This window comes from Trichomycterus rosablanca, chromosome 9 (genome assembly GCF_030014385.1).
Source record: "Trichomycterus rosablanca isolate fTriRos1 chromosome 9, fTriRos1.hap1, whole genome shotgun sequence".
In the NCBI taxonomy this organism is placed as follows: domain Eukaryota; kingdom Metazoa; phylum Chordata; class Actinopteri; order Siluriformes; family Trichomycteridae; genus Trichomycterus; species Trichomycterus rosablanca.
In genome coordinates this window covers 6,710,711-6,736,132 of record NC_085996.1, presented here as the reverse complement: position 1 = coordinate 6,736,132, position 25,422 = coordinate 6,710,711, and the positions used below count along the sequence as shown (strand labels likewise).

At 43.7% G+C, this 25,422-nt stretch overlaps 1 protein-coding gene across 2 annotated transcripts; it reads left to right on the top strand.

The window, feature by feature from the left end:
* The first annotated feature begins 382 nt into the window (after nucleotides 1–382).
* Nucleotides 383–25,213, top strand: rev3l (REV3 like, DNA directed polymerase zeta catalytic subunit). Of its 2 annotated transcripts, none has more exons than XM_063001762.1 (32): nucleotides 383–557; nucleotides 2,504–2,693; nucleotides 2,789–2,863; nucleotides 2,971–3,128; nucleotides 3,498–3,612; nucleotides 3,876–3,970; nucleotides 4,107–4,211; nucleotides 5,020–5,104; nucleotides 5,578–5,726; nucleotides 6,035–6,163; nucleotides 6,254–6,482; nucleotides 7,378–7,520; nucleotides 7,616–11,405; nucleotides 11,487–12,343; nucleotides 14,253–14,341; nucleotides 14,435–14,560; nucleotides 15,262–15,454; nucleotides 16,015–16,126; nucleotides 16,339–16,454; nucleotides 16,572–16,690; nucleotides 16,800–16,918; nucleotides 17,016–17,157; nucleotides 17,525–17,769; nucleotides 18,678–18,786; nucleotides 19,216–19,422; nucleotides 20,196–20,305; nucleotides 20,392–20,506; nucleotides 20,635–20,772; nucleotides 21,161–21,351; nucleotides 21,438–21,684; nucleotides 21,981–22,199; nucleotides 24,141–25,213. In XM_063001762.1, the coding sequence occupies exons 1-32, from the start codon at nucleotides 419–421 to the stop codon at nucleotides 24,279–24,281; spliced, it is 8,997 nt and encodes a 2,998-aa protein (XP_062857832.1). In that variant the 5' UTR covers nucleotides 383–418; the 3' UTR covers nucleotides 24,282–25,213. The 2 variants fall into 2 exon arrangements, with proteins under 2 accessions (XP_062857832.1, XP_062857831.1); XM_063001761.1 differs by having other exon boundaries at nucleotides 3,495–3,612.
* The last annotated feature ends 209 nt before the right edge of the window (nucleotides 25,214–25,422 follow it).

The window sequence follows — 25,422 nt, the reverse complement described above, 5'->3', positions numbered from 1 at the left end:
TTAAAAACACACACTGCATGTTTTTATTTGTCTTTTGTTCAGGTTTGAGTCAAAGAAGGGTTTCTCATTTGGTTTAATAAGAGGTTTTAGAGAAAGCTGTTCACTGTTACTTAATCTGTTAAGTAATGAGCAGCATTATGGGTGGATGCTGATATTTATGTTCACATTTGTGTCCTTAAATCTAATTTCTTGTAGTATTATGTGATATTCTGATCTGTTTGGGCTTTGCATTGCATGTTTACGTGCCGCTGCTGCAGTTCTGGATTAAATCCAGCATTAAAAGCAGTTGGTTATTAATAATCACAGTCATGCAGTCTGATGTGGATCAGATCTCCTGCACTGCTGCACAAATCCACCATCTGCACCAGGTTCCATAGGAAGATCTGATTCATATAAGTGGAATTAGACACCGTGCAGCATGTTCTCAGTACGCATTGTGAGTGCTGATTACTACATGACCAGGCCTCTGCAGCTCCTGGATGTGTGCTACTCCCATTTCAGGGAGACAGAGGTGCAGAAAGTGCCTGTGGTCAGGATTTTTGGAGCCACGCCTGCAGGTATGTACCTGTTTCTTTGTACACTTCTCTGCACAATGCATGGACATGCGCACACACACAGATGACATGGCTTGTTTTGGAATTGTGATGTTTCTGCAGCTACGTTTGTTCTGTGACTGAATCTTCAGGTTTCTTTGTAACACATGATCCATCACTGATTTATTTAAGAATCATTAGTGAGTGTATATTAAGATTGTTCTGTCAGACTAAAACAGACAGCAAACTAGTGATTATTTTGGTGTTGTAGAATTGTACAGTGTCATTCAAATAGGTGTCACAGCCTCCTAACTCTTTGTTCTGCATTCAAGGAATCTCCATAAAAGAAATGATTTGATTAAAAAGAAACGTCATGACACACTCATGTCGATTTTTTTATTGTAATAAAAATCCATTTATCGTTTTTGTTTTCTGGTTTCCATCTTCAGTCATATTTAATGCACTGTCACAATTTTATGCTTCTTTATCTTAGTGCACTGTGTAGGTCCTGCACTACACATCCATTATAGAAGAAGATAGAAGATATACTTTATTTATCATACATACATATACACGTGTGCAGTACAATGAAATTCTTTCTTCGCATATCCCAGCTTGTTTGGAAGCTGGGGTCAGAGCGCAGGGTCAGCCATCGTACGGCGCCCCTGGAGCAGAGAGGGTTAAGGGCCTTGGTCAAGGGCCCAACAGTGGCTGCATAGCAGAGCTTGGATTTGAACCGCCAATCTTTCGGTTGATAGCCCAAAGCTCTACCCACTAGGCTACCACTGTCTCCAATGATTCCATTAGGGTTCATTTTTGCACATACTGGGAGATTTTAGCCAAACTGGTTAACCACCGGTCTGATTATGACTCCAGTCATCACGCTTGTGTATCTCTGTGTTTCTGCATGTTTTGGAATTCACTTTTAAAAACGGAAGTTGGTCTGTGTCGTGTCCCCTTGTTGCCCTGCACACACACACTGATTGTGTAGATTAGACCTGGCTGTTTAAACTCAATGTTTCCTGTGGCTTTGTCATTTTTTTCTTCACTGATCCATAACCTGCTTTGAACTACACCAGTAATTATGCAAAGAAAAGTATGTGGACACTTATTTCAACAGTTGTATAAAAGTAATTATATAAATAAAAGAAATTATATGCTTTGAACTTTGTGGTAACAGCATGGGAAAGAGTTTTTATTGTTCCAGCATGACTGTGCCCCTGTGCACAAAGTGAGTCCCATAAAGACCTGGTGGGGTTTGGTGGGGTTTGATGTGGAGGAACTCCAGTGGCATGCACAGTGCCCTGACCTCAACCTCAGCGAACAATTTTTGGATAAATTGGGACATTGATTACGAGCCAGAGCTTCTCAACCAACATCAGTGCCTGACCTCACAAATGCTCTTGACTTATTGGGTGCAAATCCCCACAGTCAAAATTTAAAAAAATTGTGGAATGCTTTTCTAAAATAGTGGAAACTGTTGCAGTCACACCCAAAAGGGGCAACTAAGTATCATGGCTCATAAATTTGGATTGGGATCCAGTGAAGGGAAATCCTAATGCCAGAACAGTGTCAGAGTTTAACTTTGTTGTAACAGTTTGAGGAAGGACCTGTATTGTTTTAGCCTGACAATACTTTTGTGCACTCTGTTAACTACAAAAAAAATTGCTTTTGTCAGCAGTGGCCAGCCTCAGTAAAGCTCCTGTGGCTCAATGAAAGTGGATAAATGTTGAAGTGTTGACTGTCCACATACTTTTGTTGATATTGTGTATCAGTTTGTTCTTTATAGCTTCCTCATCGCTCAGTTTGGAGCTTGTAGGAAAGAAGGTACAGGTGGGGGGCTAACTGCAGGGAGGAAGGTCCAAGTCAAAGGGATTAAGGTCCAGTTTAAAAGGATTAAGGTGCCACACGTGGGGAGGAAGGTTCTGTCACTAATGACTGACTACATGGGCACGTGTGTCCATCTGCAGGTCAGAAGACGTGTCTGCACCTGCATGGCGTGTTTCCCTACATCTATGTGCCCTATGACGGATTTGGGCAGCAGCCAGAGCGATACCTGCGCCAGGTAGCCTTCAGCATCGACCGCGCCATCAACGTCAGCATGGGCAACCCGTCCTCAAATGCACAGCACATCTTCAAGGTCACCCTTGTCTCTGGCATGTACGTACACACACCCACATACACACATACACTCACACACACACCACACACACACACACAATGCTGTCAGTGATACTGTACCTCTGTGTCTCCAGGCCTTTCTACGGGTTCCATGCTCAGGAAAAAGCCTTTATGAAGATTTACCTCTACAACCCTCAGATGGTTAAAAGGTTTGTGTGTGTTGTTCATGGACCACCGTCCCACCCGAGCCCTCATGTCTACAGAGCTAAATAATAAAAAAGCTACATGATTTAGAATTCTGTGTGTGTGTGTGTAGGGTGTGTGAGCTGCTGCAGGGTGGAGCTGTGATGAATAAGTGTTTCCAGCCTCATGAAGCTCACATCCCGTTCCTCCTTCAGTTCTTTATCGATTACAACCTGTACGGCATGAATCTCATCCACCTATCCGCTGTACGCTTTAGAATCCATAAACCAGGTACACACACATAAACATGCGCACACACAAGCTCACACGCATGGAAGAGCACACAAACACGCACATACATGCACACAAACATGTACATGCACACACTCACACATGCATAAGCACACTCAAACTCACACACAAATATACACAAGCGCAAACACAAACTAGCACACGGAACAATCATGAACTCTTACACACAAACACACATACATACATGCATGTTCAACTGCCTTCTTAGTTGATAGCTTCAGCCATGCCAGCGTGATGGTACCAGGTTGTTCAAAGAAAGCAGCATGACTATGATGTGTGTGTCTGTGTGTGTCTGTCTGTGTGTGTGTGTGTGTGTGTGTGTGTGTGTGTGTGTGTGTGTGTTAGAAGCTGATGAACAGTGTAAGAGCAGAGTAGAGGATGACAGCATGTTGAAGAACTCGAACCTCAGTGACAGTGTTCAGGGGGGAACCTTCGCTCGATGGGATGAGAGTCATTTACCCAGGTGAGTAAATTTAAAAACCAATGCACGTTGGCGCAATGTTCTTCCTGTGTCTGTGTGAGTGTTTACTTTTCTACTAATGAGACTTTTTAATTTAATTGTTGCAGTGTTAAAAGTTTCTCTCCATTCTTGAGACCAATATGAGACTTTATATAATAAAGAAGACCTGATTATATTCCTATGTTATTATATTATGATTGTGTTATGATTATACCAGTATATTTTATTGAGGTTATTTGTGTGTGTGTGTGTGTGTGTGTGTGTAGCTCTCTGATTGTAGAGGATGCAGTAAGGGTGAGTGTGTGTGAGCTGGAAGTAGACGCTGTGGCGACAGATATCCTCAACCGCCTGGAAATTGAGAGTAAGTCGCTAATGCTACAAGTACACCTTTGGTACACCTTCAGTACACACTAATTATGCACCCAGTACATGTCCAGTACACACCAAAGACACCTCCAGTACACTCTTACAAAAATGTTGTGTTTATGTGTGTGTAGATCAGATTGGTCGGAATCCAGGACTGCAGGCCATTTGGGAGGATGAGAAGCAGAGGAGGAGAGAGAAGAACCAGAACTCTCAAATAGAAACTCCTCAATCACAGGGTGAGATACACCTTCATCACTTCTGTATGCTGAGATCTGATTTGTGGATAATCAAATAGCAAGTTCTGATTGGCTTGATTGTGCACTTAGTGAAATAAGGAAATAATGGACAGTTAACAGACACCATTTCGGTCTTTTCATTTTTAGAAGTCTATTGTGGGTTTCTGAAAAGCTGCAGGATCTAAAATAAATGGACAACTTCAATGATTGATGTGAAGGTGTCAAGTTCTATCATTACTGGTTACGTTTGGGTACAGCTGCTGACTTCTCTGTGGCCATTTAAAAAAGTACATAGTACTTGTCAAGGCCAGAAAGAAAACCCACAGTCACCTTATGCTGAGAACAAATTTGTCTGGCTGATCAGATGTAACACATAAACAGGCCTGCAATGAAATAGAATTTGTTGAAACATAGGTGTCACTGTCCACAGTCAAGCAAGCCATGGACTGCTTACTTAGATCTTGCTGTGTAGGAAGGAGCACCTGCTCCTGTGTTGGCAACTTGAGTTAAGCTCAGTTTGTTGATGATCACAACCAAGATTTTGGAAATTTGAAAGATTGAGTTGATCGGCCACAGTGAGCAAAGGTTTGCCTGCAGAGGAAAATGTGATGTGTTCAAAACCAACATCAATTTACCGTGTGTGTGTGTGTGTGTGTGTGTGTGTGTGTGTGTGTGTGTGTGTGTGTGTGTGTGTGTGTGTGTGTGTGTGTGTGTGTGTGTGTGTGTGTGTGTGTGTTCAAAACCAACATCAATTTACCGTGTGTGTGTGTGTGTGTGTGTGTGTGTGTGTGTGTGTGTGTGTGTGTAGATCGTCCTTGTGTGGAGCCTGTGGAGAGTGAACGTGTCTTCATGAAGAGATTAAAGGAGAAGCTGAGGGAGAACCAATTTGACATGTGAGTATCCTCACTCACTCACATTTACTCGTTCACTCACCTTTACTCTCTTGCTCACTCACTCACATTCACTCATTTACACTCATTACACACTCGGGGACAATTTGGATTAGCCAATCCACCTTCTGCTTTTGAAAGGAAAACCACACTGGTATGAGGAGAACAGGCTAAACTGCAAACCATGACTAAAGGCAAAAATTAAACCTAAGGATACCAGCAGTGTCACTGTCCTGCTTCCATGTGGATTTGTGTGTATGGCTATTCTTCAACCAAAAGGACGTTTCACCTCATGTCCTAATATATTTGGTGTGACTACTATTTGCAGAAGGGAAATAGGAACAGCTAAAGAACTGCTAGCTCTATTCAAAATTTACTTTTTGATTACTTAGATGACCAAAAGTATGTGGACCTTAACATATAATATAAAATATATTATAAATATTTTAAATATTTGTTCTTTTTCCTCTCCTCAGCACACAGAGCGATACATTAGTTGAGGATGAGGAAGACGAGGAGGAGGAGGAGGAATTCCCTAATCTCTCACTTCATACTGATGATCTAAGTCCTGATCTGCCCCTTGTTCCTGCCAGCCAGGTGGAGGTGCACAGGGACACACCCACAGGTGAGGCAGGAATAGTACACATGAGTGTATAAAATCATTCACATCCTGACCATGAACCGCAGCATGGTTGTTGGCACCAGGATCTGAAGCTGCTGCTGATCATCTGGGATTTTCACATAGAAAAGAGGAGAAAAACAAAAAACGTCCAGTGAGATGTCATTCATTTCTTACAAATAGTCTGTTGGAACACACAGTAGATTTAATGTTAATTTAATTTAATGTTAAGTTCATGGTTTGATTACAGCGAAATGCAGTGACCCCTCATACAGTTTGAGTTGATACCTGACGTTTGTTTTTTTCTCATTCAGATGTTAGAAGATCAGGTGGAAAAGATGCTGAGGTGGCTGTTGTGGATGAAGAAGCCATCCTCAGTTTGCTGGAGAGCAGTCAGACCTTCCTGCCCCTGTCCCCAAAATCTAACAAGTCCCTTATTCTAGGTACAAATAACATTTAGAGCTCAAACATTTTTCTACTAATGACAGTTTCTTTTCACTTCATCACTTCCGGTCTGTTTGGCGTTGTTGTAGATAACAGCCAGGATCAGGCGTTGGTGGAGTTCCTGGAAGGGCTTGCAGATGATGGGTTTAGAAAGGATGTGCCCATCAGTGCGTCCTATCAGCATCTGTCTGGAAGTGTGAACTGTCCGTACAACAGTGATGAGGAAGAAGCCGTGCCCCAGCTGGAGAAGGAGGAGGCGGAGCTAAGCATATTGATGTCACAAAGATGGGATAGTGACATGCCTGGACCCTCCAACAGGTACCAATGGCATGGCCTTTATCTTTTTATTACCCTTGTTTGTAGTTGATTATTTTTAACCAACAGTGTGTTTCAAAGGTTTCTGTTCTAGTATCAAAACACACAGTTCTTCTCCCAAACTTACCAGTATCATGACCGTAGATTCCAGTTCCAGGATTCTGGTTGGTTGTGGTTAAATGTGACACTGTGCTGTTGTACGTCAACATACATGGTGTGTACGGCAACTTCATGGAGGTTGTTGGAGCTTTTAAAATATCTCATTACACGAGGTTCATCAGTTCACAAGTTTATATCGAATACAGTCTTGGACAATTTAGTGTCTCCAATTCACCTCACTTGCACGTCTTTGGACTGTGGGAGGAAACCGGAGCTCCCGGGGGAAACCCACACGGACACGGGGAGAACGTGCACACATGCAAACTCCACACAGAAAGGACCCGGAGCGCCCCACCTGTGGATCGAACCCAAGACCTTCTTGCTGTGAGGCGACAGTGCTACCCACTTAGCCAGCGTGCCGCCCCGAAAAAGTATTAGAGCAACACACTAAGCAAGGTGTGGCTCTGTGTATGCAGCATGTCTGTCTGTGAGAACCTAGTACTAGCTGGTGTAAAGAAGCATCCAGCTACTCCAAAAGGATTGGGTGCTAGTTTCGACCAACAAGGTGGTGATAGAAGCCATAGAAAAATTGCAAATGTTTGTCCACAAGTTATGCCATAACCTTCCACGGTCAAGTCCTTAAGAGTATAATAGGTGCTGCTTTCTGATATGGGGGGGTGTCACTCCATTCTCCTCATGAAGAATTCTAGCCATTCTTAAACATCATTAAGCTCATGTACGGAGGGGGGTTGGTGTAAGTACTTATTTTTGTATTTACACGTCTTGCCTGATTTTATAGACTGCTAATGAAGGATGGAAACGAGAGCTCTGGTGACGAACAGAACGAATCATCAGAAGAAGAGATGGACTGGAGTGGAAGCAACAATCTTTTTGCTGACCTGTCTATCCCTCAGCTGGATGGTGCTGCAGATGAGAACAGTGGTAAATAATTATTTATCCAGATATTAACAACCCTCCATTTGTACAAACAAGCTGTCGTGTTTTCGGTTGGTTCATGTTTCTGTTTTCTCTTGCAGATTCATCTTTGTCTGACAAAGGATCCAGAACTCACTCATCGCTTCCTGCAAATGATAAGATTTTGAGCCAGAGAAACCACTTCCAGAGCGAAACTGTTTCTCAGTCTTCAGCTAAAATCCTTCTCCAGTGCAAACACCCAGAGCACAGACAGTCACTGGCACTTGATAAGCTGGAACCAGCGGATAAGCACTTTCCTGCTAACAACCAAGAGGCCAGTAAACCTGTAACTGGTCACAAAGTAAATAAAGAGATCCCGTACATTCCACCAGTAAAGCACCCCATCCCATCGAATGTGTCACAGACCAGTGCTGAGAAGGTGGCAGGGCACCCACTTCACTCTAATGAAAACAAAGCTGCTGCCCAACCCGATTCGGACAGTTTGAGCTTTGGGAGTTCAAAACTTTCCCAGAGCTGGAGAAAGCACAAGAGCATTAAGAATGACGACAAGAATCATTTATCCATTCTGCAAAATTCAAGTCTCTCAGTGTGTCTGTCCGATCTTCGGAGCTGTCCTACTGAAACTGAGCTTGATCTGAGTAAAAAAGACGAGGCAGAAAGTCCAGCTGCAAAAGATTTGGACAAAGCCTACAGTCCAGTGGAAGATCCTGAGCCTTTTGTACTCCAGGAGGGTGAGATAAGCCAGGATGGTGAAGAGGATGATGTTGGTGAGCTTAAGATTAGATATGAGGACTACCAAGAGAACAAAACAGGGAGAAAAAATGTGGCCCATCAGGAGGATCATTACAAGTTTTTTCCCAGTGTTATTCTTTCCAATTGCCTTTCAAGGCCAGTGAAGAAGCAGGTCGGGAGTAAGACTGCTGATAGTCTGGATCAGCCTGAGCAAAAAAGGTTGCGGTTAAAGTTAAGCAAGAAAAAAAGTCAGAAAAGGGAAAGTCTGACCGAAAGTCCTGAAACCCCCAAAAATGAGGTGGCTGCAGACTCACCAGTTCAACAAAACATGGAAACAGACGAGCAAGTTCAGAAGGAAATATTTGTACCAGATAAATGTGATTCAGCTTTAGAAAAAGGTCCTGATGAAGATTCTGGCAAGGATAATCTTTTAGATCTTCCTGACCAAATAGTGTGCACCAAGGTCTCCAGTCTGCCAGGCAGCAAGTATACCCTACGCACAAAGCGCAAAATTATGAGTTATGACAGCGAGGACGGCGATTACCAATGTTCTCGTACTTTCAAACAATCCTCAGTACATCAAGAGGGCTTTAAAGACAACCTGGGGGTCCTCAGTGGTAATCGGAAGAAGAGAAAGCTGTCTAAAAAAGAGCCACCGATTATAATCAAATACATCATCATTAACCGGTTTAAAGGCCAGAAAAATATGTTGGTCAAGATGGCGAAGGTTAGCGCAGATGAACCTCAAGTGGTTCTGACACCAGACAAGCTTGAGCAACTAGAGAAACTTGCCCCTCTCAAAAACTTCTGGCCCAAGGTTCCAGAGTCAACAGCAGTTCGATTTCCAATTCCAGAGCCAAAGGTTAAGAAACAAACCAAACGGAAGGTCAAGGTTCCCTCACAAATAGTGAAACCCAGTAGCTCCCCAAAACCAAGGTCTAAAAAAGACAACAACAGAAGAAACAAGAAGTTTAAGACTGAGATAGATTTACCCAAATTGCCAACACCTTGGCCTTGCTACAATGACCTCACTGGTGACTTCTGCTCTGAGTATTCTGATGTAATGTTGGAGTTGGGTTACCTTTCTGAGAGGGCAGCTAGTCCTGCTGATTCGACTCCCCCACGATGCTGGTCTCCATCTGACCCCATTTTAGAGGCAGACTCTAAAGATCACTTAATAAGCCCTTATAGTGATCCTTGCCTTGGCTCACCATATGAAGGAATGCCGGCAGGTCTTAAAGGCAGAAGAAGGGCATCCAGACCAAGAAAGAATTCTGGTGCAAGCCCAAAAAGAAGAAACACCAACCCACCAGCTAATGGAGATTCCACAACAAAAAACATCCGTAAAAAGTCACGCAAACCACAGAAAGACCTTGATCTTAAAATAGGAACTAACAACTCTAAATCTTCGTTCCAAAAAGGCAGACGGTTGAGCAAGAAGATTCTGGTTGAGGGGTCTGCAGATGTTCATGTAATTGCAGACCCATTAAATACTTCCCAGTGTTTGTATCCAGCCGATGACCTTCAACCTACACAAGGCTCATCCAGCGATTTGACTCCCTACCAGCATCCAGATTCCCAGCGACAAGAATTTCAGTTCAGTAGTTCAAGTTCTCAAACTCCAAAATCCACCCCTGAAGCAAAGTCTGAGCAGAGCCAGTCTAGCTGTGGGGTTCACCTGGGCTTTAGTGTTGCTGCTGCTTCTAAACAAGGTTCTCAGTTTTCTCAAAATGCTGCTAATCCTTTTTCTAAAATGTGCACCGATGGTAATTTCTCTCCATCTGCAAAGACGTCTAGATTATGTTTCTCAGATGTTAAACATGGAAGTCAAGATGGGAATGATTTGCCCAATCCAACTGAAATGAAATTAGAACCCTCAGAAGCAGAACCAGCCTCTAAAACTCTACAGCCATTGCAGAAAGACACAAAGATGCCTGCAAAACCTAAAAGACGCTCATCCAAAAAGAAGGAATTGGCAGAAAATACAACTTTGAACTTAACTCCTGAGTTGACACCCTTAAATAATAATCCACCAGATAATCCTCAGAAAGATCCCTCTGAACTCCATTTGGTGCCAAAGAATGGAGAGACCCCGTCTCAACCAAGTATGCCCTCTGGACTTGCTGTCTTAAAGGCACTTCTTCAAAAAAGACAGCTCAAAGAAGGACAAGGCTCAGTGGAAACCATACCTAAGAGTGTTTCTACTGCTATACAACTTCCAGAAGTTACTGCCAAACCTAAGAAGATGTCTTTACCTACACCAAGAAAGCCCAGAGTCCAGAAAACTCAGGTGCCAAAAGAGACGAAGCCACGAAGCAGGAAAGGAAAGAATGGCAAGTCAGAGGACCGTGTTAAATCAGAACTTCCTTTTTCTGATGGAAGTCCTGTGTTTTTGTCTGATCCTGGATTTGACAGCTCCTTCTCCTTTGAAGATAGCTTATCTCCTGAGGTTCCTCGTAACAGCTTTGACATTAATACTGTTTGTATTGTAAACTCCAGTTTGTATTGCAGTAGCCAGTTTGTTCTCACTGACAAGAATTTGCCTCAGACGTTCCTCAGTGATGTCAAACAGGAACCTGTATCCCCTCTGGCTTTGGAAAGTGGGCAAGGAAAAGCACAAGGCATTGTGGAGAGCAGCATAAATGAATCAGAGTGGCAAAAGCCTGGGCATGTCAGCCCTGAACTTTTTGAAAAGTTGCCTGCTGGTAATGTGGATGGGCTTTTAAATGAGATCCCTCTGTCTCTGATGGACAAAGGGAACAGAGATTGGGGTGCTTGTTTGGCTAAGATGAACCACAGCCACTTTCAAGACTTTTACTGTGAAAAAAACGACCTTTTACTAGGACAAGACCCCTTCTTACCACTTACGTCTGTCTCTTTTTCTGATAATGGTGTGTCCCCTACAGGGGATCTGCTAGACGGTAGTGAGGCATTTACCTCCACGACTCCCAGCAGTTCACCACGCTCTATCAGTTCATTATCACAACTAAGAAATGGTAGCCAGGCTCAGAAGAGTACAGGAGCTCATATTCTCAAACCTCTCATGTCCCCTCCGAATCGAGAGGAGATCCTCTCCACCCTGCTGGAGCTGGACCTTCCAGAGGCCACCTACCAAGAACCCTTTTGCAGTGACCCATCTGATGTACCTGTGAAACCAAGGTAAGGCTGCTAACACAGTATTTTCCGCTGAAAGTGTTGTTAGGTGCATGAATGATGTTCTATTTTGTGTTTTCCACACAGAGAGGTTGGTGGCCGGAAGCTTCTCCTGGAAACGAAGCTTGCAAACGATCTGACAGAGTTCATCGGTGGTTTATCACAAGAGGGTCTGCAGTTTTGGAAAACCGCATTTTCTGCTATGACTCGTGCAGGTCCTTCACCTAGTCAGGGTGCTGAGCCTCTAAAATCTGCCAAAGATCAAAAAGAGGGCAGTTTGTCCCCAAATAGTGACCAGAAAATAATCCTGTTACCCTGTAAAAGCGCACCAAGCCGAGAACGAGTGCAGCTTTGGCTCCAAGCAAAGAAACAGTTCGAGTGTCTTCAGAGGGATCGACAAAAAAGATTGGGGCCAAAAAATATAAAGGTGGACCAGGACAAACCTAAAATTGAACTGAACCATGAGGACGGGGGGTCTAAAATAGTATCAGACTTGCAGGCGCTCAGACGGAAAGAGTTGACTTTGCCTCTTAGTGCATCACCAGTCCAGGCTGAAACATCCACCAGCAGCCCACAAGATATAAAATATGACATGAATACTGAAACTATAGGACAAGAAGAAGGAGAAGGAAACTCGCTCAAACAGAGTGCATCTCCAGACCCGTCTGACCTGCCACCATGGCAGGAACCAGATCAGAGTCCTGGACGAACGAATCTTAGCAGGCGTGATTCAGCTGTTGAATCGGCATCTCCTAAACTAAGTGGATCTAGCGACCCTACCTCACCAGAAAGCATTAAACCAAAGCAGTTCCTCAGTCCATTGCCATTTCCTTTAAAAGTGCAGGATGAAGAGGGTTCGAGCCCCGGCCCAATACACAGCACCCCCATCCTGAACAAAAGAAGAAGCACAGCTGACCCCCAGCTCAGCAGCCCAGGATCAGAAGGTACTGACTGATTTTTACACTGAGATTATAAATCTGGGAAAGGAAGCTTGAAGTTCAATCAGAATTGTTAGTCAGGACTTGTTATGATTTGTAGCTCAGAGATGAGGTGGCAACTTGTTTCCTAAATTATTAAGCATCTTCAAAAGCTTTGCAGCCCCAAAGGTAGTGTTATTAGTCCTACATTAATACATACAGTGGGGCCAAAAAGTATTTAGTCAGCCACTGATTGTGCAAGTTCTCCTACTTAGAAAGATGAGAGAGGTCTGTAATTTTCATCATAGCTACACTTCATCTATGAGAGACAAAATGAGAAAAAAAAATCCAGGAAATCACATTGTAGGATTTTTAAAGAATTTATTTGTAAATTATGGTGGAAAATAAGTATTTGGTCAATAACAAAAGTTCAACTCCATACTTTGTAACCTAACCTTTGTTGGCAATGACAGAGGTCAAACGTTTCCTGTAAGTCTTCACCAGGTTTGCACACACTGTAGCTGGTATTTTGGCCCATTCCTCCATGCAGATCTCCTCTAGAGCAGTGATGTTTTGGGGCTGTCGCTGGGCAACACGGACTCCACAAATTTTCTATGGGGTTGAGGTCTGGAGACTGGCTAGGCCACTCCAGGACCTTGAAATGGTTTTTACGGAGCCACTCCTTCGTTGCCCGAGCGGTGTGTTTGGGATCATTGTCATGCTGGAAGACCCAGCCACGTTCCATCTTCAATGCTCTCACTGATGGAAGGAGGTTTTGGCTTAAAATCTCACGATACATGGCCCCGTTCATTCTTCCCTTAACACGGATCAGTCGTCCTGTCCCCTTTGCAGAAAAACAGCCCCAAAGCATGATGTTTCCACCCCCATGCTTCACAGTAGGTATGGTGTTCTTGGGTTCTTCTTCTTCCTCCAAACACGACGAGTTGAGTTTTTACCAAAAAGTTCCATTTTGGTTTCATCTGACCACATGATATTCTCCCAATCCTCTTCTGGATCATCCATATGCTCTCTGGCAAACTTCAGACGGGCCTGGACATGTACTGGCTTAAGCAGGGGGACACGCCTGGCACTGCAGGATTTGAGTCCCTCTCGGTGTAGAGTGTTTTTTTCAGATGGCAGCCTTTGTTACTTTGGTCCCAGCTCTCTGCAGGTCATTCATCAGGTCCCTCCGTGTAGTTCTGGGATTTTTGCTCACCGTTCTCATGATCATTTTGACCCCACGGGATGAGATCTTGACCCCAAGGGAGATTATCAATGGTCTTGTATGTCTTCCATTTTCCTACAATTGCTCCCACAGTTGATTTATTCACACCAACCTGCTTGCCTATTGTAGATTCACTCTTCCCAGCCTGGTGCAGGTCTACAATTTTCTTCCTGGTGTCCTTCGACAGCTCTTTGGTCTTGGCCATGGTTGAGTTTGGAGTCTGACTGTTTGAGGCTGTGGACAGGTGTCTTTTATACAGATAACGAGGTCAAACAGGTGCCATTAATACAGGTAACGAGTGGAGGACACAAGAGCTTCTTAAAGAAGAAGTTACAGGTCTGTGAGAGCCAGAAATCTTGCTTGTTTGTTATTGACCAAATACTTATTTTCCACCATAATTTACAAATAAATTCTTTAAAAATCCTACAATGTGATTTCCTGTATTTTTTTTTTCTCATTTTCTCAGTTGAAGTGTACCTATGATGAAAATTACAGACGTCTCTCATCTTTCTAAGAAGGAGAACTTGCACAATCAGTGGCTGACTAAATACTTTTTGACCCCACTGTAATAATTAATCATTCAAAATATTTTAATTGATGTGTTTTATTAATGGTGGTAGTTTTGTGTAGTGATGCTTTAAAATGAAACAAATTCATGACACGTGGAATAATCATAATCAATAATCATTTCCATCTCGAATCATTTGGCAGATGTGGAGCCGAAATCTAGAAGACTCCAGCAGAGGAGGATCAGCAACACCAGTGCATTACGCAGAGTTCTGCTGACCACTCAGATGAAGGTCTGATCAAAGACGTACAATCATTTCAGTTGTAGATTTCTCTCTGCGACCTGTGAGGATATGAATGCTGATGAGCCTGTTTTGTTCCTGTAGAATCAGTTTGCCGGGTTGAATGTATCCAGAGGAGACGGCTCTCAGATCGAAGGTCCATCACTCTGTAACTCATACGGGTTTAAAGTGGGGATGCAGAACCTGCACGACGCCAAAGCTCTACACGAGGTAAAGAACGAGGAGCAGTGCACCGCTTCAGGTTTCATTCTCTTTAATATAAAGCTGCTGCTGTTGCAAAGACTTGTGTTGCACCAATACTGTATCAGCATGGATCTACAATATGAGTATCGATACTAAATATTACTGATATCATGGTGCCAGCTCTGACCCACAGCGTATGACTGAGTGATGCTTGCTTAATCGACAGTCAAGTAAACAACACATCAGTAGTTTGACATTAGTAAAAGAAATTGGTTGCAAAATTTGTAACGCCACAATTTTAAAAAGTGGCACGACCAGCAATTACTATTTGCTTGTCCTTTATCCTCCAATTTAGTCGTTTAAATTCCTTTTTGCAATTCCTCTGCAGCATATATGGCAACAGGCTAGCCGAGGCTCCTTCCAGAGAGCTGTAAAATGTATGGCAGAACACACTACATTATCTGTATTCCTCCACCACCTCTATATTTCACCCAGCTCCCGCAGGTCGCTCTAAATACTCGATAAATGTGAGTGCGCATTAAAAAGTGAGTGGATTGAATGGGAGAGCCTTTATCATCTGTCATTATACCATGACTAGCCGAGTCTCTTTGTGATGAGCGTCCTGTCGAGTAGTTCTGTTTACTAGAGTACAGACTGTATCAGTATCAGGATATTTGAGAACCAAGAATCAGTACTGATTTCTGTCTGGATCTGATTGTTTCGTACAGGTGCAGCATCTGACCGTGATGAGTATGGAGCTGCATGCTCGGACACGCCGGGATTTGGAACCCGACCCCGAGTTCGACCCGATCTGTGCCTTATTTTACTGCCTCAGCTCAGACAGCCCGCTTCCTGATTCGGAGAAGAAACAGATAACTGGAGCTGTGGTCATTGATAAAGACTGTCACTCTACAGGACAGGGTGAGAAACCTTCCCACTGGCTAACAGAATATCAGACTTTTGGATCAGATCGGATAAAATATAAAATACTATCAAATTTTATGTGAAACAAAACGACTGTAAACTAGGTGGAAGATTTTAATTGGACCCTAAGCAGGGATGAAAACTAGCCAGCAAGTCTGGCAATTATTCAGAAAAAAAAGACAATTTGGTGCTCTGATCAGCTTACATGGTCCACAGTTACAGTGGTCCACCGCCACTGAGAGCCTGGTCGAGCACTCTGCAGACACAGTTGGCTTTGTTGTCCAGATGAGGTACCAAGATGTTGGAGCTGCAACAGCAACTCTTACTGACTGGTGTCGGGTATTTCTTTTTATCCAGTGGCAGATTCTTAGCCACAATCTGTATAGCCATTTTATGTGTTTTAGCCGTATGGAAATTATATGGTTCCAACTTTGAAGCAACAGTTTAGGGAAAGCCCTTCTATTCCCCCATGAAATAAAGATTTCATGTTTAGAGCATTTACTTCAAAGCTTTGGATGTTTCAAATGTTTTTGGACCGTTTGCGTTGTTTCTATCAGGCTTGAGGAGCACGGCGCCCCTGCTGGTGAGATCAGGTGTTGCAGATCTGCAGGTCAGTTATGCTGCCGATGAAAAGGAGCTTTTTGAGGAAATCTGCAGAATAATGAAAAAGTAAGAACTTTTTATTTGGACACCAGAATTGAAATAGATCCATTACTGAAACATTTACAGCTCATCTTGCATCAAACGTTTCAATACAAGTTCAATACAAGCCATTTTAATGCACTTTTATTTCTGTTGACTTGATTTTATCATTTTTAAGTGTTATTTTTGAGGAGGAGGGACGTGATGGGATCGGCTGATGTATGAACTTTGTTCTGCAGGTATGATCCTGATATATTGGTGGGCTATGAGGTTCAGATGCACTCGTGGGGTTACCTGTTACAGCGGGCATCAGCACTGAGCGTTGATTTGTGCCAACAACTCTCTCGAGTGCCAGGTACACTAAACACACACACCTGGTACAGGTGGCACCATTTCATGTATAAGAAGCTGTAGATTAATACGTCAATTATTGCAGTGGATTCTGGGTAATGTAGTTGTATTTTTTGCTTAGGTGATGCGAAAGAGAACCGCTTCACTGAGGATAAAGATGAGTACGGTGCAGAGGTCATGTCAGAAATCCATATTGTTGGGCGAATCACCATCAACCTGTGGCGAATCATGAAAACTGAGGTGATTACACGTGGGGTTTACACAGGTAACATAATTAATGAGCTTAGGCGTTTTAGCCACCCATTGCTAACGTGTGTGTGTGTGTGTGTGTGTGTGTGTGTGTGTGCAGGCAGCACTGAATATCTACACCTTTGAGAATGTGGCGTTTCACTTGCTGCACCAGCGCTTTCCTCTCTACACACATCGTTCACTCTCTGACTGGTTCGACCACAGCACACACCTGTACAGGTGAGTCCACACACACACACACACACCTCTTTATGAACTGCACATCTGGGTGGGTAGGTGTTTTTGATCTTTGTGTATGATGTTGTGTGTGTGTTAGGTGGAAGATGGTGGATCACTATGTGAGCAGGGTGTGTGGTGTGATGCAGCTCCTGCAGCAGAGGGACATTGTGGGTCGTACCAGCGAGTTTGCTCGCGTTTTTGGGATTCAGTTCTACCACGTCCTTACCCGTGGGTCACAGGTACTAACACACACACACACACACACACACACACACACACACACACACAATCTATTAATACGTATCTAGTCTTAACAGAGACTGCATTTTAATTCATGGCACTCTGGATTTTCGTGGGTGGGTTCTGAATTACATCTGAACATTGAACATTTAGACACATTTCTGCTCAGAATGTGTTGATGGTTTGTGTTTTCATCCAGATTTCCTAAAAAAAATTCTGGATTAAAGAGTTTATGTTCCAATTATTCAGAAACGGAACAGTTACAGAAAACCCTAAACTGCTATCAAATAAATATCTTTCTGATGTATGTAAACTTTTGACCTCCTGTAGTGTCTGTAATGTTGTTTTGTTTTTTCTCTCCATCAGTACCGCGTAGAGGCGATGATGTTACGTCTTGCTAAGCCACTCAACTACATAGCGGTGACTGCCAGCACGGCTCAGCGTGCCCAGCAGAGGGCACCTCAGTGTATCCCGCTGGTGATGGAACCCGAGTCTCGTTTCTACAGTAACTCGGTTCTGGTGCTGGACTTCCAGTCTCTGTACCCGTCTGTTGTCATTGCCTACAACTACTGTTACTCTACGTGCCTGGGCCACACCCACAGCCTCGGAACGTGAGAATCATCAACCTTTAACATCAGTTTAATTCTTCATTTAATAGTGCAGTGCAGTGCAGTATCTGTAGTGCAGTGCATTAACTGTAGTGCAGTGCAGTAACTGTAGTGCAGTGCATTAACTGTAGTGCAGTGCAGTAACTGTAGTGCAGTGCAGTAACTGTAGTGCAGTGCAGTAACTGTAGTGCAGTGCAGTATCTGTAGTGCAGTGCATTAACTGTAGTCCAGTGCAGTATCTGTAGTGCAGTGCAGTATCTGTAGTGCAGTGCATTAACTGTAGTGCAGTGCAGTATCTGTAGTGCAGTGCATTAACTGTAGTGCAGTGCAGTATCTGTAGTGCAGTAACTAGTGCAGTGTAGTATCTATAGTACGATGCAGTATCTGTAGGGCAGTAACTGTAGGGCAGTAACTATAGTGCAGTAACTAGTGCAGTGTAGTATCTATAGTACGATGCAGTATCTGTAGGGCAGTAACTGTAGTGCAGTAACTAGTGCAGTGTAGTATCTATAGTACGATGCAGTATCTGTAGGGCAGTAACTATAGTGCAGTAACTAGTGCAGTGTAGTATCTATAGTACGATGCAGTAACTATAGTGCAGTAACTAGTGCAGTGTAGTATCTATAGTACGATGCAGTATCTGTAGGGCAGTAACTGTAGTGCAGTAACTATAGTGCAGTAACTAGTGCAGTGTAGTATCTATAGTACGATGCAGTATCTGTAGGGCAGTATTTATAGTACGGTGTAGTATCTGCAGTGCAGTATCTGTAGGGAGGTGCAGTGTAGTATTTGCAGTGAGGTGCAGTGCAGTATGTGTAGGGTGGTGCATGACCTGTAGTGCATTATAAACTGCTTTTTAGTAACAGGGCACCTGAATCTGTACATGTTGTGTGATTGTTGTTATTGTTTAGATCGGACGAGTTTCGCTTTGGTTGTACGACTCTGCGTGTTCCTCCCGACCTTCTGTATCAGCTCCGTAACGACATCAACATCTCACCCAACGGAATCGCCTTCGTTAAGGTACACACCCCACATTTAATAATTAATTATAAAGCTTAACAAACATGACTTTTGCTTTATAATTAGTTTTAATGTGTACAGTACAAGTATTCACCATGTGATCATTGAAGCACCCTGGTTGAAGATTACAGTCATTCAGTAATGGGTGCTCTAATGTGTTAGCCCTCCGCCACTAAGGGTTCTTGAGCTCTCATGTTTAATCCCTGGTGGTGATATGATCCACACGGGAACAATTGGCTGTGCCTGAGGGATGGGACAAAATTGCCCAAATTGTTGATTCTGTACAGCTATATATTTATTAACTTTATTTTGGAATTGAGCTTTGTAATCTTTAAAGGTGGAGCTGAAGGGGGGAGTAGAGTAAATAGATTACAGCTTTTAATGGACTTTGTGTGTGTGTGTCTGTGTCTGTCTCTTTTGTGTCTGTAGTCATCAGTACGTAAAGGTCTGATGCCACAGATGTTGGAGGAGATCCTTCACACTCGGTTCATGGTGAAGGCAGCGATGAAGTCGTATCGTGGTGATGAAGGTCTGACGAGGCTTCTCGACGCCCGCCAGCTCAGCCTGAAACTCATCGCTAACGTGACCTTCGGCTACACCGCGGCTAACTTCTCCGGCCGCATGGCCTGTGTGGAGGTAAATCCCGTGAGAACTAGCAGTGAAGAAACAGCCAGTGTTTTAGAGCTTCTAGTTTTTGAATACACATTATTTCAGTCTGTGTGTGCGGCATCATCTTGTCTACTTTTTCTGTTGTTACAGTACAGAATTTAGCAATGTTACTATAATGTGCTGTTTAGAAATTGAGGAGCTAAATAACTAACAATTAACAGAAGATTAATTAGTATACTTTTTTCAAAAAAATAATTTCCCCCACTTTTTCCCCCAATTTTGTCCCCTAATTTAGTCGTGTCCAGTTACCCTGTGTGCGTCCTCTATACTGATTCGGCCCTTCACCGCTGACTGAGGACGCCTCTCAACTGACATGCGCCCCCTCCGGCACGTACAGTCAGTACAGACTGCATTTTTCACCTGCACGAGTCGAGTTCATACACCGACGGGCACCGTGTACGGAGGGCCACACCCCCATCAGCATTATTCCTGCCAGCAGGGGCCGCAGTCCCCTTAGGTTATGCAGTCGGATCATAGGTTATGAGGACCTATGATCCGATTTTTACCCCTAACCCTGAACAACAGCCAATCGTTGTTCATGCAGCCACCCAGCCCAGTCGGAAAGGCAGAGCTGAGATTCGATACGATGTATTCGAAACCCCAACTCTGGTGTGCTAGCGTACTTCACCGCTGCGCCACCTGAGTGGCTTAATTAGTATACATTTTGGACATGAATCAGGTAATTCAGCACGTCTAGAGGTCTGCAGTAAATCTGCTCATGTGCTCTGTATGTTCTGTAGTTGGGTGACAGTATCGTACACAAGGCGAGAGAAACACTAGAGCGAGCCATTAAACTGGTGAACGAAACCAAAAAATGGGGAGCCCGGGTGGTGTACGGAGATACGGACAGGTGAGAGCACACACACACACACACACACACACACACACATGGAGTAATCAGTGTTGTAAGATGTTGACGTTCTCTCTGTGTGTCAGTATGTTTGTGTTGTTGAAGGGAGCGACTAAAGAACAGGCGTTTAAAATCGGCAGTGAAATCGCTGAAGCTGTGACCGCCACCAACCCCAAACCCATCAAACTCAAGTTTGAGAAGGTAAAAAAGTCTTTACCTCCTCCATGAACCACACCTACATCGAGAAGCAGGTCATCACATGAACTGTTCCTGGTTCTGTTTTTTGTAATTGTAAATGCAGTGGTGTGTGTGTGTGTGTGTGTGTGCAGGTATACCTGCCGTGTGTGTTACAGACTAAGAAGCGCTACGTAGGTTATATGTACGAGACTTTGGATCAGAAGGACCCTGTGTTTGACGCTAAAGGCATCGAGACCGTACGCCGCGATGGCTGCCCTGCTGTTGCCAAGGTAACTGGCCTCAGGACATAGTGTCCAGTACAGTCTAGGTCAGCATTTAGTGTCCATCCTGCCATCTAGGATGTAGGTAGTCATCTAGAACAGGGTTTTTTAACCCACCTAAGGGTCTCAATCCTAAAAAAAATGGGTCGCTGAGAAAAATAATAATAATGAAATAAACGTGGACGTGATCGCCCCCTTGTGGAGGCTTTATGTTACATCTTGTAAACCACAGTGGGACCAGATTGTACACAGAGAGAGAGAGAGAACAAATGTGGGTTGCTTGGGGAAAAAAAAGTAAAAAAAAAAAAAAAAAAAAACCTGATCTAAACTAAGCAGCCCCTAAAGATCTAGACTTCTTCCTTTAAGCGGTGGGACTCACAGTTTGTTGTGTGTGTAGATCCTGGAGAGGTCGTTGAAGCTGTTGTTTGAGACGAGGGACATCTCTCAGGTGAAGCAGTATGTACAGAGACAGTGTGTGAAGATTCTGGAGGGCAGAGCCAGTCTACAGGACCTCACCTTTGCTAAAGAGTACCGGGGCAGCGCCTCCTACAAGCCCGGAGCATGTGTGCCCGCTCTGGAACTCACCAGGTACCAGCAGGGACTTTGTGGTGTTCCATCAAACCACTTATTATTACTTTCTTTACATTCAGCCATTCATCCTTTCTTTGTATCAGGAGGATGATGGGGCACGATCGGCGGCTGGAGCCACGGGTCGGTGAGCGGGTACCATATGTGATTGTGTACGGTACTCCTGGAGTTCCTTTGATCCAGCTGGTTCGTCGCCCTTTCGAGGTCCTGCAGGATCCCAGCTTGCGCCTCAACGCCACTTATTACATCTCCAAACAGATCCTGCCCCCTCTGGCCCGCATCTTCAACCTGATCGGAGTGGACATGTTCAGCTGGTACCACACACTGCCCCGGGTGAGGGACTGTTGAGACATTTTTATTCACCTAATAAGTCAAGCACACTATACGGCCATAAGTATGTGGACACCTGACCCTTTTCCTCAATTGTTAATACAAAGTCGGATGCAAGTAATTCTTAAATTTAAAAACTGGTAAGAAATAAAACACAAAATTAGAAGGGGTGTTCACATACTTTTGGTTATATTGTGTACAGTAAATACATCATTGGCCATGTTGAGTAAAGTACATTACTGGTGCATCATTGTGCAGAAAAAGACACATGACCTCACGTGTAAATGAACTGTGTGCAGGTGCAGAAGGCGTTGTACCCAGCGGGGGCCGCCGTGGGGGACGAGTTAGGGAGGAAGGGTACGATCTCTCAGTACTTCACCACACTGCACTGCCCTGTGTGTGACGAACTGACACAGCTGGGAGTGTGTGCACGCTGCAGGGCCGAACCTCAGCGGGTTGCCGTAACACTGCACCAAAACCTCCGGGAGTGGGAACTGCAACAGGACCAGCTACTAAAGGTACTCGCACCTCTGCTGTTTATTATCTCAGATACCAGGGGCACAGGGCACAATGATACGTGATGTACAGGAAGGGGCTTTCAGTTTTTGGTTATGATGGAAGGCGTAAAGAGGTTTCGGTCATGACGTGATTGATTGGGAGGGGTTTTCGGTTATGACGTGCATTAGGAGGGGATTCAGTAATGACATGATTGATTGGGAGGGGTTTTCGGTTATGACGTGATGCTTTAGGAGAGGTTTTCAGTTATGATGTACTGTACAGTGTACAGTGTATCACAAAAGTGAGTACACCCCTCACATTTCTGCAGATATTTAAGTATATCTTTTCATGGGACAACACTGACAAAATGACACTTTGACACAATGAAAAGTAGTCTGTGTGCAGCTTATATAACAGTGTAAATTTTTTCTTCCCTCAAAATAACTCAATATACAGCCATTTATGTCTAAACCACCGGCAACAAAAGTGAGTACACCCCTAAGAGACTACACCCCTAAATGTCCAAATTGAGCACTGCTTGTCATTTTCCCTCCAAAATGTCATGTGATTTGTTAGTGTTACTAGGTCTCAGGTGTGCATAGGGAGCAGTTGTGTTCAATTTAGTAGTACAGCTCTTACACTCTCTCATACTGGTCACTGAAAGTTCCAACATGGCACCTCATGGCAAAGAACTCTCTGAGGATCTTAAAAGACGAATTGTTGCGCTACATGAAGATGGCCAAGGCTACAAGAAGATTGCCAACACCCTGAAACTGAGCTGCAGCACAGTGGCCAAGATCATCCAGCGTTTTAAAAGAGCAGGGTCCACTCAGAACAGACCTCGCGTTGGTCGTCCGAAGAAGCTGAGTGCACGTGCTCAGCGTCACATCCAACTGCTGTCTTTGAAAGATAGGCGCAGGAGTGCTGTCAGCATTGCTGCAGAGATTGAAAAGGTGGGGGGTCAGCCTGGCAGTGCTCAGACCATACGCCGCACACTACATCAAATTGGTCTGCATGGCTGTCACCCCAGAAGGAAGACTCTTCTGAAGTCTCTACACAAGAAAGCCCGCAAACAGTTTGCTGAAGACATGTCAACAAAGGACATGGATTACTGGAACCATGTCCTATGGTCTGATGAGACCAAGATTAATTTGTTTGGTTCAGATGGTCTCAAGCATGTGTGGCGGCAATCAGGTGAGGAGTACAAAGATAAGTGTGTCATGCCTACAGTCAAGCATGGTGGTGGGAATGCCATGGTCTGGGGCTGCATGAGTGCAGCAGGTGTTGGGGAGTTACATTTCATTGAGGGACACATGAACTCCAATATGTACTATGAAATACTGAAGCAGAGCATGATCCCCTCCCTCCGGAAACTGGGTCGCAGGGCAGTGTTCCAGCATGATAATGACCCCAAACACACCTCTAAGACAACCACTGCTTTATTGAAGAGGCTGAGGGTAAAGGTGATGGACTGGCCAAGCATGTCTCCAGACCTAAACCCAATAGAACATCTTTGGGGCATCCTCAAGCGGAAGGTGGAGGAGCGCAAAGTCTCGAATATCCGCCAGCTCCGTGATGTTGTCATGGAGGAGTGGAAAAGCATTCCAGTGGCAACCTGTGAAGCTCTGGTAAACTCCATGCCCAGGAGAGTTAAGGCAGTTCTGGGAAATAATGGTGGCCACACAAAATATTGACACTTCAGGAACTTTCACTAAGGGGTGTACTCACTTTTGTTGCCGGTGGTTTAGACATTAATGGCTGTATATTGAGTTATTTTGAGGGAAGAAAAAATTTACACTGTTATATAAGCTGCACACAGACTACTTTTCATTGTGTCAAAGTGTCATTTTGTCAGTGTTGTCCCATGAAAAGATATACTTAAATATCTGCAGAAATGTGAGGGGTGTACTCACTTTTGTGATACACTGTACTATATGTAAACTCACTATTTGTGTGTGTAGGTGTGTAGGAGCTGTAGTGGTGCTGCAGATCGACAGTCCGTCTGCGTCTCTCTGGATTGTCCTGTCCTGTACAAACTTTCCAGAATCAATCGACAGCTTGCTAACGCCCCCTACCTCCGCCAACTGCTACAACAGATCTGATCTTCGTGCTGATGTGGTGCTACAGTTTGAGTGTTTGTGTATCTGAGTTAAAAATGGTGCTTTATTCTTTTTAATAGTCAGTGTGTGTGTGTGTGTGTGTGTGTGTGTGTGTGTGTGTGTGTGTGTGTGTGTGTGTGTGTGTTATGCGCCCAGTTTGCTGCATTATTGTTTGGGTACCTGTGTTGTGTGTTTATGTGGAACAACATCCAATCAGAGACAGTTAATCATGGGTAACGATCTTGTCTTCTCCGCTGATGGCATATACAGACTGATCTAGAACGCTGTGCAGGGTGTGTGCAGTATTTCAGAGTATTAACACTAGCGTTTCGGTGTAGCGTTGATTTTTTGCAGTGGATTTTATAAACAGAATTTGGATACATTCTGTCCTGTGGGAGAATAAAAGGAAAACAAGACTTATTTCTGTTTTCTTTCTGTTTGTTTTTGTATTTAACCGCTCCAACGTTACGTGACTTTACAAAAATCAAAGTGCTGAAGGTGTTAAATCACTGCAGGTTTGAATTTCTCTGCAGCTTTTTATTGGTCTGTGTAAATAGCTCCTGTACAGTAAGCAGGCATGTTCCAAAAACCAGGTCACAAGTTTATAGCGCAATATTCAAAACACACAATATTATCAGGGACGCTTTTGAACACGCTCATTTGGAAGGAAGTTTTTTAAAGAGAGAAATCTGTATCAGTGAAAAATCATCCATAATCCATATTTTGTACGTGAACATGGACTGAAGTATTCAAATGGGTAAAGTTCTGGGAAGTTGTAATGAACCGTGATAAAATGTGTGATTATTGTGATTATTGTACCTGCCTGATTGTAGCTGCCTGACAGTGAAAATGTTTCTAAAAGAAAGAAGAAAAGGAAGCATATTGTTAAGATGAAAGTAACATCTTTGTTTGGGTTTGTTGTTGGGTTTTTTTTTTTGGGGGGGGGGGGGGGGGGGTCGTCATTGTTTTGTTTTGTCAGTGTGATTATATTCAGATAAAAAAATGAATAGCTGCATTTTTAAAAAAGTTTCTACGCCTTTATCTAAACACTATTAAAAAAACGAATGTACTATTGAGCTGTGCAAAGTTTGTGCACTTTTATAAATGGTTGTTGTGGATGGATCTTAAAAACTGATATAATAAA

Coding starts and splice junctions, on each gene's coding strand:
- rev3l (XM_063001761.1), top strand. CDS start 419: ATGTTCTCAGTACGCATTGTGAGTGCTGATTACTACATGACCAGGCCT. Junction 16,127..16,338: donor ATCTGCAGAATAATGAAAAA/GTAAGAACTTTT, acceptor TTTGTTCTGCAG/GTATGATCCTGATATATTGG. Junction 16,455..16,571: donor ACAACTCTCTCGAGTGCCAG/GTACACTAAACA, acceptor TTTTTTGCTTAG/GTGATGCGAAAGAGAACCGC.